We start from the raw sequence: 13,852 nt of genomic DNA, 5'->3' as shown, positions 1-13,852 counted from the left end.
CACTGATTTCAGCGATTGACCAATCCGAATCAAGCATTCAACCAAGCCGTGTAATAAGCAGTAGTATACACCTGTACAAAAGTCTGCACACTATGCAGAAGAACAAACACAGTCACAGTGACATCACAGTATCTCACCCGCAGCTGAGTGAGAGGAATTCCAGAGTCCTGGTTCATAGCATCTAGGATCTGACACACACACGCACACGCACACACACGCGCGCACACACACACACACACACACACACGCACGCACGCACGCACGCGCACACACACACACACACACACACACGCGCACACACGCACACGTTGGAATACTTGTGAGGATATGAAACATTTTGGTGGGTTTATAACGGTGATCTACAGAGCTTGCAGACCGGCTATTTTCAACATTGGCTTGCATGATTCCAACTCTAACCCCTGATTCCAACCAAAAGGTAAACTACAGATATACTAATAGTTGTAGTAGTTGTAGTTAAATCGTATAGAAAAGTGAACAGAGAAGTGAAATAGTTTCACAAAAGTCTCATGCTTTCACCATGGATAGTTCAGAAGTCATATAGACAATGAGTTAGTCAATAACCAAATTCTTGACCTTTAACCACCAACATTGCACCATATGTCAGACATTGAGTAATATGTGAAGCAATATGTGAAAGTTAGTGAGTCATATATGAAGTTGTGGTCTTGTGTTGGTGGTGGTGATTAATTAAGGACAAAGTATCACCGACCGAGAGACAAACCGACGGACAGACAGACAGAGAGATAGACAGACAGACAGACAGACAGACAGACGGATGGACAGACAGACAGACAGACAGACAGACAGACAGACAGACAGACAAACAGACAGACAGATAACCGAAATTTAACAACGTCTTGAACCTTGAAAAGGTTAAGGTGGTAAGTGGTTTGATGGGTGGGCCGCCAATGCTGGTATATATAGATCAATAGAACTCTGGAATGCTCTGCCGAAAAACATCTTGTCTATAATCCATAACAAAATAACTTTCAGAAAACATATCAAGAAATATCTTGCCAAGTAACATTATGCAACTTTATTTGTGTATTTTAAAATTTGACTGGACTGTTGGATTTGATTTGTTAATTTGTTTTTCTGTATTCATTTATATATATATACATATTATTTTTACTTTACTTTGTATTTTTGATTGTATATTTGTATTGTATTTGCTTCATTCAGGACCCCAGGAAGACTAGAGGCTCATTTGTGAGTCTCTAATGGGGATCCTTTAATAAAAGAGATTTTTGAGGGACCCCTGATGGACAAAAGGTTGGGAACCTCTGCAACTGAATGTTGTGTAAATGTGTGCAGGGGCGTCACAAGGGGGGTAAAAGTGGGACTGAGTTACTAGGGCCCAAGATGGAGGGGCCTTAATTATGTTATACTTCTATTGAAAAATAGCAGATATACAAGCTCACAGCGTGGCACGAGTGCTGCGCTGCGAGCTTGTAGATCTGCTATTTTAGAAAATTTTGAGATGGGGGTCCTACTATTTTTCAATCGTTAAAGCACAAAATAATGCGTAATAATGCATTCCCAGTCTAAATGGCCCCTCACCCTATAAAGAATATTCATGGGGGGCCCGCAGTGAATACTCGTACCCAGGGCCAGCGCCGGCGGCAGGACTCAATGGCTACTGGGGCCGTCTGTGAGCTTAAGGTTGCGATCACTATGCAAATTAGTGTTTCGCCTTTGTTTTCGAGTATTTGCAAGTATCACTGATGGGGTGAATTTGGTGCGACACCCCTGTCTCTCTCTCTCTCACCTCTCTGGTCTGGAAGCAGACGGCCTCCAGGGCAGCGAAGGCCAGGTGACTCCGGTTGGTGAACTGTGTCAGCCCACAGATGATCCTGCATGAGAACAATACCCTGATTATTGACATGACCCGATCAATCCAGGGTGAGCATCTGTGTCATTTCAGATTGCAGCTTTATATCGTTGCTGTCGGACAGAAACCTTGTCTCTTCATGTTTCAACTTTTAACGATTCACACTGTGGCCCGGAGAAGTCATGTGTTTGCCATTGGTTAAAGGGATAGTTCACTTTCAAACATGCGTGCCGTGAGGTCATTTTAATACATTCAAGCTTTTATGAACACCCCAGGCAGTTTTAAAATGGCTTGACTCAGTATTTAGATAGGCTATTCAAAATCCATTTTTCCTATATAAATGTATTCTAACTTCAAACTCCAATTTCCATGTTAGATTAATTGAAAACTCTAGAAGGAGACCCTAGCCTACAGTAGAAGGAGTTCTGGTGACTTGGTTCAGTCAGTTTGAAGTTACAATGGGTTCGTCAAATATCTAAATACAGAATCAAGCAACTTAAAAACTCTCACAAAAGCCAGAGTAGACACTAGCATTACCCTATGTAACATTGTTTGAAAGTCAAATATCACTTGAAGTGTTTCCCAACCAGGGGATTTCCCCTTTGGCACCCCCCTAAACTGAGCCAAACTGCAGGTTTGTAAACACCATGGTCTACTCTACACTGCCCTTAACAACAAGCAGGGGCGAGCAGCAACAAGGGATAACGGGACATTGGAATGTGGGAATTGGCAGAATGACTAAATTGTGGAAAAGAAAAAAAAACAGAGAGAAAAAAATAAAGTGAATCCAACAAGGTGTTTTGCATGTGGATCTGGACGGTTACGGTAGTGACGTCTGTCTGAGGTTCCACAGGTTTTGTTGTGCAAGTCAGTGGTTCTCAACCACATTATTTTGGGGGGGTCCCCAGATGATTACCTTAATGTGCAACATTGTTTTCTCTCTCAAAACAGTAAATAAACCAACATAAGGTTTAAGTGTATAGACTAGAGGGTATCTGCACATTTCTAAAGTGACAATTTAAGGACTTCTTAATACATCTAAAATGAAAAACATTGGCTAAATTGTCAAATATTAGAGGCAGAAATTGTGAAAATAGCAGATCTACCAGTACATGTTGTGAGGCGTTGTGAGCATGCAGATCTGCTGTTTTCACAACAGAACAGTGTTACACAAAAAGTAATGCCTCAACACTTAATGCTCGTCAGGGTGGGGGGGGGGGGGTCCCCAGTTAAAATATGATTATTTTGGGGGTCGCTGCCTGAACAGGTTGAGGACCACTGCTCTAGTCTATACACTTAAACCTTATGTTGGTTTATTTACTGTTTTGAGAGAGAAAACAATGTTGTACATTAAGGTAATCATCTGGGGACCCCCCAAAATAATCTGGTTGAGTTACACAAAAAACCTGTGGAACCTCAGACAGACATCACTACGGCAACAGTCCAGATCTACTAACACTGTTAGTAGAGATGCAGCTGTCTCACCCTCTGGCGCTGGGCTCCCAGTACGGTGCGTAGAGTCCAGAGAAAGCTGGCACAAAATAACACCCATATGATGTTCCTACTGCCGCTGCTAGATGCTCTGTTAGGAGAGAGAGAGAGAGAGAGAGAGAGAGAGAGAGAGAGAGAGAGAGAGAGAGAGAGGGATCTATAATCAATATCTCATTCTAATATGAATGTAGTTACTCTGCAATAACTGTAAAGGTGCTTATATATTGTGATGTCATGTGAAGCTTGACAGCCTGAACTCAATGGACTTTTGGGGGTTACAGAAAAGGTTACAGAAAAATTCAATGGACCAATGGATGTTTGGGGGGGCTGGGGTTACAGAAGAACTCCATGAGGTGGACTGCTGTAGGTGTAGATGTATCAACAGTGTATCAACAGTACCTATCTCTGAGGTAGTCTGGACGATACCCATGTTATCCTTCAGCCATCGCACCACCGCCCCTGCTATGGCCACAGAACCCTGAAACAGCCAATCACAGGTCAGCACCAGGCAGGGCGGAGTTCAGTGACAAGACAGGGATACGAGATCGTTCAGATTTGTTAGGTCAGACCCTTTAATGAAGTAAGTGGCTTTCAAACGTTTTCAACATGTCAAGGACCCCCGATGAGGTTGTCCTGGACCACCGAATATATGCCCATAATATGGGCATGCCAATATACAGGGTATAGACAGACTAATGACATCACAGATCTCCATATATGGACACAGACAGACAGGTACAACTGACAAAGCCACCGACACTAAGACATCAGTCGGATCAGCGGTGCAAAGTAGGAGTGAGGGCCATGTTCAAAAATATACAATTATAGACACAAGCTCTTTGTAATACTTTTCATTGGTTGAATATTGATAAAAGCCACAGACTCAATTAATCAATTTATTTTGTCCAATCTGTGTGGTAGAGTAGGCTTATACAATTTAACTTACAGTATACAATAGAGGGTATCCGCGTGACATCATCATCATACCAGGAAGTTATGCAGGAACGCCTACTGAGTGGCAAAAAACTACTTTCTGGCCTTGACAGCCCATACATCCTAACAGAAAAGTCCTATCTGATTACATTAAACAATGTTAAACTCACTTTGCCACTCGATTTGCCATTCACTTTATGCATGCACATACTCTCTATTGGGGGTGGCTGTTTTTGTCTCCTTGCTCTTCTATTGAGACATTTAAATCTAGGTGAGACATGACCTTCGACACCATCCTGTTTCTGGTTTGACACGAATTTCGACCAGAAGGTCTAGATTCAGTTTCTCCTCTGAGCAAGCAGGCAGGCTCTATTAGCTCAATGGTAATAATGTCAGTACTAAAGCGCAGGAGACCCGAGTTCAAATCCAGGTTAGAAGAACAACGTTCACTTCAACCTAAAGGGCCATTTATAGTTATGTATGGTTGATTTTGTGTACGTTTTGGGTGATAGAGTACGTACAGTAAATCCGTCGACATGCATAGTTCCTCTACGTTATGTACGTGCCGACCCGCTCTCCGTTGGGCCATCCTTAGATCCTTATGAAATCATATAAATGGTGGTAAAAGAGTTAATGTCCAGAAGAACACACAGACGGTAGCCAGGTACACACCTCTAGTGCATAGCAGGCTGGCCGGTCCTTCCCCAGCTTGTAGGCTACCGTGGTCAGCAGGCCGTGCTCGGACATCACAGGCTGGCAGGAGACAGCAGAGAAGGAGAGGGGAGAGAGAGAGAGAGGCCTTATTTGTTTAGAGAAGTCAAAATTTGCACAAAATCACAGCTACTGTAACTCCCACGTGTAACATCACTGTGAATCACTCTGATGGCATGTTTTTGAACCCATTAAAGATCTCACCTTGTCGCCTGTGTTTCGGAGCAGGAAGCAGCCGGTCCCGTACCTTCACACGACAGACGAGATGACATGCGTCAAGCACATGATAATACAGTAACTCATCTCACAGGATAGGGGAGAGATTGAGAGAATTTTTTGCAGGTCTTTCAGTCAGAGTGTATCAAAACGGAGACGACCTCCCGTTGGCCCGACCAGGTTAACATTCACCAGGTTAGCATTCAAAAGCGTCGGCAGGTCAGCATTTCACCAGGTTAGCATTCACCAGTGTCGGAAGGTTAGCATTTAACCAGGTTAGCATTCACCAATCACCAGCGTTAGTTTTAATGAGGTGAGGGTTAAGGTTAGGTTTAGGTGTATCTCCGTCCCCCAGACTTTCGGCACCTTCCGCTGCCTTAACCCAGTTGCTTTTTTGATACACTCGGACTGAAAGACCTGCAAAAAACACTTTCCCCATAGGATAGAAAGTCAACACACTCCTCTATTGTAAACAGACTCAAGAGTCATCTTTACCAACATCCTGCGGTAATGCTTCTCACACACATATACATACTTCTGAGTAGGGATGGAGCTCATTATTTTTCATTGATAATGAGCAGCTTATAGATCCTGTTTATTGAGCCGGGATTTTATCCAGCCCACTATTGAGCGTTTTAAAAATAAATGTGGAAAGATGTGAGATGACAAATTCTGAACAGAACTGGTATCTTTTTTTTAGTGGCCAGTTGCTGTTGTGACTGTGAGTTTGTGGCTGACCACCATCTATGAAGATGACAATAATTGGCGAAAGTAACAGATATTATCATTATATTTATATATCATTAAAAGAATCATTCATTAGTTTTAAAGTTAAAGTTTTAAATGGCTTTATTTTATGAATAGACAGTACTGTAATCATTTCTTGATCACCTCTTGTCTTTTAAATTGTTTAAACATGACGTCATGGGTCACTATGCCCGATAACAAGCTTGATAAGCCCAAAGTTCATTGATACCGGGTGCTCAATAAATGAGTAGCCTACCTGAGACGAATAACAGCCTAATGCCTCATTCACATACAGAAAAGCCAAGCTAATGGTTTGCTTGGTAATTCAATGTATTCTCTATGCAAACCAGCTTTTAAAATTTCCAAGCTGGAAAAAAAGCTTGGACATTTTTAAAGCTGGTTTGCATAGAGAATACATTGAATTACCAAGCAAACCATTAGCTTGGCTTCTCTCAGTGTGAATGCAGCATTAGTCCATATTTAATTCTTTTTGAATATAGATATTTTTTGATTTACCAGACTGTAAACCACAAACTAGTCATTTTTAATCTGTTAAATTGTTAATGCACTCCCACCTCATTTTGTTCAATTGTCTGTTTCAATGTTATCTGCTCCCTTTGTCTGCTGAATATTGCTTACTGTTTTTCCACTTTCCATAAGTATTACCATATGTCTTATAATTCCTGATATATATATATATATATACTGTATGAGTTAAGTAAAAAAAATCTAATTCAACAAAATGATGGGGGAGTGCATTAAGAATTTAACAGATTAAAAACTTCTAGTTTGTGGTTTACAGTCTGGTAAATCAAAAAAATATCTATATTCAAAATGTTAAAATATGGACTTGTTTCCATCTCCATCCCTACTTCTGAGGGAGATGAAGTCTGAGTCAGTCAGATAACTTACGTGTTTTTAGCCTGGCCATCGTTGAAGCACATCTGACCAACCAGAGCTGCTGACTGGTCACCTAGACACTGTCACAAGAAGACATCTGTCACAACCTGTGGGTCTGGACCCCCAGGGGTGTCCCCAAATTATTTTAGGGGGTCCCCAGATGATGAACTTAATGTGCAACATTGTTTTCTCACTCAACAGTAAACAAACCAACATAAAGTTAAGTGTATAGAGGGTATCTGCATATTTCTAGAGTGACAATTTAAGGACTATTTAATACCTCTAAAATGACAGATTAAATATTAGCCAAATTGTCAAATATTAGAGGCAGAAATCTTTAAAATAGCAGATCTACATGCTCACAACGCCTCACAATGTAGATCTGCTATTTTCACAATACAAGTAGGTAGGTCGGGAGTGGCTTATTGTCGGTATCAGCCGGTAACACGCGGGAGTCTGTCCCCGTTACAATGCGCTAGACCCCTGGGAGGTGGACTGCTGAGGTGGAGCGCCACACCTACCATCAGCTCCCAGTACTTGCCGCACGACTTGCCAAGCCGTGCTACTCATACTGTGATGTAATGCCTCAACTCTTAGTGCTCGTCAGGGTGGGGTGGGGGGGGTGGGGTCCCCAGTTAAAATATGATTATTGTGGGGGTCCCCAGTTAAATTATGATTAATAGCCAATGGTGTAAAGGGTTAAAGTGGTTAAACTGCTTTAGATGTAATTAACACATTTCATTGGGGACTCCTGGAACACCCTCAAGGACCCCCTGGGGGTCCCCGGAACCCACTTTGAGAACCACTGGTCTAAGCAATATGACTGTATGACATGCATCAGATTAATAATAATCATTTATAATAATTATAATAATAAGTAAGATATGGAATACGTCAGATTAAGGTTCTCTTACCCCTGAGATGGGAACTCCTTCCAGAGAGCTGGATTTCTGCAAGAGGAAGAAAACACTGAATTACATGTTCGTTCCTACTCTCACCTATGGTCATGAAGTGTGGGTCATGACCGAAAGTACAAGGTCATGACCTAGCAAAGTGTGTGGGAGAAACGTGGGTCGTTGTAAGTGACATGTTCCTGTTATCAGAAGTATTACACACAGTAGCTCTGTATACCGATAATAACCATGGTTGTAAAGTATAGTGTTTGTTCAATAACAGGGGTCTCCCTCCAGCTATTTTGTAAACAGAGAGAGAGAGCGAGAGAGCTTTATTAATCCCACAGGGGAAGTTCAGGCACCAAAGACTTGTACAGGACACAGTATAAACAAGTGAATTGGAAGTGATGAAATAAATAAATAAATGATCAGTGGAACAGCTGATCAATGACATCAATGAAGGGGATTACAAGCTAACGGCAACTAAAGCCTTTCTCCTTCCTGGAAGGTTCTAAACCAGGGGTCTTCAATAGGGGGTCCTCAGAGTTGCTACAGGGGGTCCTCCAGATCTTTGTGTGATAGAAACCTTTTTTTACTCTTGTTTTATATTAACCACTTGAACCCTAGTGTCCAAATTCTGAGAACTTTAGCCAAAAATTGCAGCTTGTAGATCAGCTTGTAGATCGGCTGTTTTCGGCAAAGAGCTCTGGTGTAGAGGGGAAAAAGAGCAGACTAAGTACAGAGTAAAAGGTCAAGTTTATTAAGTATTGACGGTTCAAGTGGTTAAATATCTGGAAACACAAATTAACATGAATCCAAAATACACTGATGATTGTGCTGTCAAACAGTGAAACTATGGAATCTATGAAGAGGTTGTGGGGGTCCCTGCTTCATCTCTCTCTCAAACAAGGGGTCCATGGCCTGAAAACGTTGAAGACCCCTGGTCTAAACTACTAAAGCCTCTGTCCTTCCTGGCAGGTTGGCATGCAGAAGTAGAAGCCATTGTTACAGTCAAAGGCTGTTTAGATTGACTTGGGTCAGACTTTTACTGTCTTTCATAATCTTTACTGTCTTTAAACTCCTTGCATCTTTACAAGATAGAGCCTGTTTATTAGCTCATAACAGGGTTTGAGATTAGATATTTTATGAGACCGGAATGTTGTTTTCCTCATTGCAGACTTAATTACTGTTGTCTTCCAAAGGCCACTATATGCTTCACAGAGAGTCCAATCCAATGAATACTTGTTTTCTCACAAAGTGTTTTATATTGCCTCAGTACCAAGGTCCAGACTAGGGCTGTCACGATATGACATTTTATATGACGATTAATTGTCACTCAAATAATTGCGATTAACGATTTAATTGTGTTTTTGTCGTTGATAATTACATTTCTGTTCGGCTTTAGGCTTTGAAGTTGCAAATGGTAGATATGACACATAACCTAAATATACAAAGAAATTACTGACATGTTTGACAACTTTCTAATTAAAAAAATAACAATGATAGTGGAAATAGCCGATCTACAAGCTCACAACGCGTCGCGATGCGACGCGTTGTGAGCTTGTAGATCTGCTATTTCCACTATTTCTGAAAATGTTTGTAAATATATGAAAATTTTTCAACATTCACGATTATGACTAACCTGACTTTCGTCAGATGGTGGCAGTAGTGCGTAGGCTACCGCTCTACTTTACCATCTGAGTTCTCTCGGTGAGAGTTGATAACACTCGTAAAGCCCCGGGCCGGACCAATCAGCGGCAGCTACGGGCGGGCCCTGAGCGGCTCTGAGCCAATAGAGTCTGATTGCAGACCACGTGGAAACCCAGGAGGCGGATTCTGGGTGGAACGTCACGCAGACAGGCCAATATGAGTGGTTGGAGTTGGCACTCCCAGACTGTGATAGACAGACGGCCCCATCCAATCACCTGCTAAATAATTTCAAGAAATGGCCCGCCCCTTACATCGAGTCTGCCGGAGCAATCCCAGATGGATAGTAAGCAGAGCAATACGCACTGCTGCTATCATCTGGCGCAAGTCAGGTTAGATTATGACGATTATGACAAAATATTTGCGATTATGTCAAATAATTGCGATTAGACGATTATGTAATAATTGTGACAGCCCTAGTCCAGACCTTGGTGAAATGCTAACCTGCTGACACTGGTGGTGACCCTCCCGTAGTGGAAGTAGTAGAAATAGCGAGATTTCACCGGTTCTAATACCTAGATCTCCCTCCGACATGCTGTGGAAGACTGTTCACTAAGATGCAGAGGTTTTACATGATCACTCAGAGAGGGATGACAAAGGTGTTTTTTGTGTATTTTATATTGTATTCTTTTGCATGTTTTCAAGTGAGATTATTGTGTTGAGTGAAGAAAATAATGATAGAAAAGAATACAAAGGATTTTCTTTTCAACTTCGACTTTCGACTTTCTCTGGTGGGAGTCGACTTGGGTAATAAAGTCGACTGAGTCGACTTGTCGACTTTTTCGTTAATGCCCTACTCCTAGCCTCCTCAAACAACGTCTCTTTTAAACTATCGCTGCTTTCACCACTGCAGAATTAAGCTGGGTTGAATGGCCACCTCGAACGTCTGAAAACTGACGACCAATCAAACTGAACTTTCTTTGGATATAGTCTGAACATTTCGGAGGTGCGAGAACAGCCACACAAAGTTCTGAATGACGTCACTTTGGAGTTATTGCCAACCCTTTCCCAACAAACTTTGGACACGGTTCGAAGTACATAGTGAAAAAAGAAAACACATGCAAAGATGTCCCAAAGCATAAATACTGCAACACGCACATGCACACATGCACACACACCTGCACTGCGCAAACACGCACGCACGCACGCACGCACGCACACACACACACACACACACACACACACACACACACACACACACACACACACACACACACACACACACACACACACACACACACACACACACACACACACACACACACACACACACACACACACACACAACACACACACACACACACACACACACACACACACACACACACACACACACACACACACGTAAAGAAGGTTTATGAACGTACCATCCAGCCATAGATTTCAGAAGAGCTTCTAACGTCAGGGAGGATTTCCATGGGAACGTCAAAGTACCTGAAAACAGACATATTATGTTGTTACTACTGTATGTGTTATTATCAGTGGTGGAAAGTAACTAACTACTTGACTAAACATTTTGTACTTTTCCTTTACTAGAATATGTAAATTCTTCAGTACTTTATACATCTGGTCCAATAAATAAAATATTGTATTTTTTTTTACATAAATTGCTGATGTACAGCACAAGCTCACAAAGCGTCGAGAGCTTGTAGATCAGCTATTTTCAGAAGGATTCGATGTTAATTTGAAAGCATTACACTTTTGTTTTCCGCAAGTTAAAGGGATATTTCACTTTCAAAATTATTTTTTTGGTCATTTTATCGTTTAATCAGGCTTTTATGAACAGCCTGAACAGTTTTTAATTTGCATGATTCAATATTTAGATATTTGATGTACATGCTATCAGTTATCCCTCCTTCCCCTCTATGTTGGCTTTCCACCTGGGAGACCCCAGTTCAAGTCCCGGGCGTTGCACCTTACAAAAAGAGTCTTATGCCTCATTCACATACACATTCACATTCACACACTTCAGTAAGGTACTCACTTCTGTGAGATACTGTATTTGTATTAAGCTGTTGGTGGAATGCACACTGGAATGTTGTTTTGTTGGTTATACGTACAGTATGTATTTGATGTGTCTGATAATCCCATGTGGGATGGGTCAAATATTGTCCAGACACGAAAATAAAATATTCATTCATTCATTCATTCATTCACATACAGAAAAGCCAAGCTAATGGTTTGCTTGGTAATTCAATGTATTCTCTATGCAAACCAGCTTTTAAAATTTCCAAGCTGGAAAAAAAGCTTGGAAAGTTTTAAAGCTGGTTTGCATAGAGAATACATTGAATTACCAAGCAAACCATTAGCTTGGCTTCTCTCAGTGTGAATGCAGCATTAGTCACAGGAATGTTTCATGCAGTTCCATGCATGAAAACAGATACAAGACACACATTCCATAAAACAAACACACATATTAACTAAAAACCACTCGTGAGGGAGATCCTAAAACGTAATGTCCTAAAAGCATAACAGTCTCTGACCAAATAAATATCCACTCTTCCTAGACAATTTGCCCTCTTGGCCCCCAAACTTGATTGATTGAAAATGTTATTAGACAAGAACCGGGAAACAGTACAAGTATAGTCAATACAATAGAAATGCAGTACAGTACAGGTACAGTTAAACAATCTGCCTAAAAAGGAAACTGCCCCCCTGGCCCCCAAACTGTGTAATAAACTCCCTGTCGCACTTAGAACTACAGAATCACTCCCTAGCTTCCACCGTGGCCTGAAGACTCACCTCTTCAGACTCCACCTAAGCCCATAGCACTTACCGTAGCACTCGCCTACCCTCAATGATCATACATGAAAGCTAGATAGCATTTTTTAGGTTTTATACCAGTAAGACTCCCTAATCGGGAGATAAGCGACCGTTGGTCGCTTATCTCCATAAATAGAGCAAAAATGTGTTTTTCCAAAATCTTCCTGATCCATGTTGTTGACATGAGTGTAGACATACTGTGTAGTGATTTTCGTGATTTTAGGGCAAAATCTGAATCGGCCTCATGGTGGCGCTAGAGGGCCATGTGAGAAATGAGGGGTGGGGTCTCCTCGCCGCCAAGGCGGACGAATAGGTACCGGCCCCGGCTCTCCCGGTCGCTCCTAGCCCGAGTTACGGCATTTTATGTGAGCTGCAGTGGCAGGGGGTCCTCCACTGGGGGCGCCACCACTTTTGCATCCGTTCTGGAGCACCAGGAGTGGGTGGTCCCCGGGAATGCCCCGTGAGCAGCCCCGTTGGGGTGGTCATTTGGTCATTTTTGCACATTTGGTAATTTTTTACACCTGGGGGTCCCCCAGGGACCTGGGGGTCCCCGAAACTCCGGGGGTCCTTGGAGGTTGTAGTTTGGCAGGCAAGGAGTGTGTGTGCAAAATCTGGCATGGATGGGGGCAACGGTTGCAGAGATATGAGCAGGGCAAAAGTGTGACGTGTGACGTGTGACAGAGGGAGTGACGGAGGGAGTGACGGAGGGAGTGACGGAGGGACAGCCGGTGGAGGTTTGGATAGTGTGCAAGTAACTGCGACCTACGGTCGCAATAAAGCTTTTTTACTGATTAGGTGCTTGGTCTACCTATGTTATTTTTGTCAAGATTGATATTTCTATGCATTCGATGTATTGACCTTGCTTATTGTATTGATTGCGACCGTCAGGTCGCAGTTACTATCAAAACCTCCACCGGCTGTCTGTCCGTCATTCTGTCCATCACACGTTACACTTTTGCCCTACTCATATCTCCGCCACCATTGCCCCGATCCAATGCCAAACTTTGCACACTGTGGGGTGGAGGTTGTGGTTTGGCAGCCAAGGAGTGTCCTTGGCTGCCAGACCACAACCTCCACCCCTCATTTCTCACATGGCCCTCTTCTAGCGCCACCATGAGGCCCATTCTTGCAAAACACATTCTTGGACACTGCTCCTACAGATTTTGTCAAAGTCAAGTCATCAACATGGATCTGTCCCATTTCCCATATTCCCTCCTGATAACCAAATAAAAACAATAAAACCATGAACACCAATAAAACGAGCAGCGTAAAGCGACCTGCAGAGCTCGGGGTCCCATTCCAGCTCATGGATGTTGAAGAGCATGGTACGACTGGCGTTGGTAACATCCGTGCAGTGAACACCTCCGTCTCTGCCTCCTGTAAGACACTAGCATGCAAAAAAAATAAACACAAGACACATTTAGGGTCCATTCACACCGAGCATGATAATAACTATAGCCATAATTTATGTGAGCGTCCACACTGATTATGAACGATTATCCACTTAAACCCCAGCATCTGTATTCTGAGAAAACCTTGGCAGAAAATAGCAGATCGACAAGCTCACAACACCTTGCAATGCAAGGCGTTGTGAGCTTGTTGATCAAGATATTTGATGTGGAGCCGAAAACACGAGAGA

The 13,852-nt window shown here is 42.4% G+C and overlaps 1 protein-coding gene across 1 annotated transcript in view; it reads right to left on the bottom strand.

The window, feature by feature from the left end:
* LOC308307772 (glycerol kinase-like) overlaps positions 1–13,852 on the bottom strand; it is a 39,652-nt gene that overhangs the window by 8,697 nt on the left and 17,103 nt on the right. Inside the window, exons 7-16 of the mRNA XM_080753051.1 lie at positions 13,491–13,600; positions 10,818–10,884; positions 7,765–7,800; positions 6,863–6,930; positions 5,192–5,234; positions 4,949–5,029; positions 3,743–3,821; positions 3,338–3,434; positions 1,790–1,874; positions 138–188 (exon numbers count right to left, since the gene is read on the bottom strand). Of these exons, the coding sequence (XP_080609177.1) occupies positions 138–188; positions 1,790–1,874; positions 3,338–3,434; positions 3,743–3,821; positions 4,949–5,029; positions 5,192–5,234; positions 6,863–6,930; positions 7,765–7,800; positions 10,818–10,884; positions 13,491–13,600 (717 nt within the window). The remainder of the gene's footprint in view (positions 1–137; positions 189–1,789; positions 1,875–3,337; positions 3,435–3,742; positions 3,822–4,948; positions 5,030–5,191; positions 5,235–6,862; positions 6,931–7,764; positions 7,801–10,817; positions 10,885–13,490; positions 13,601–13,852) is intronic.

Source organism: Nannobrachium achirus (assembly GCF_963921795.1).
Source record: "Nannobrachium achirus genome assembly, chromosome: 22".
Lineage (NCBI taxonomy): Eukaryota > Metazoa > Chordata > Actinopteri > Myctophiformes > Myctophidae > Nannobrachium > Nannobrachium achirus.
This window is presented reverse-complemented; position numbering and strand designations above follow the sequence as displayed.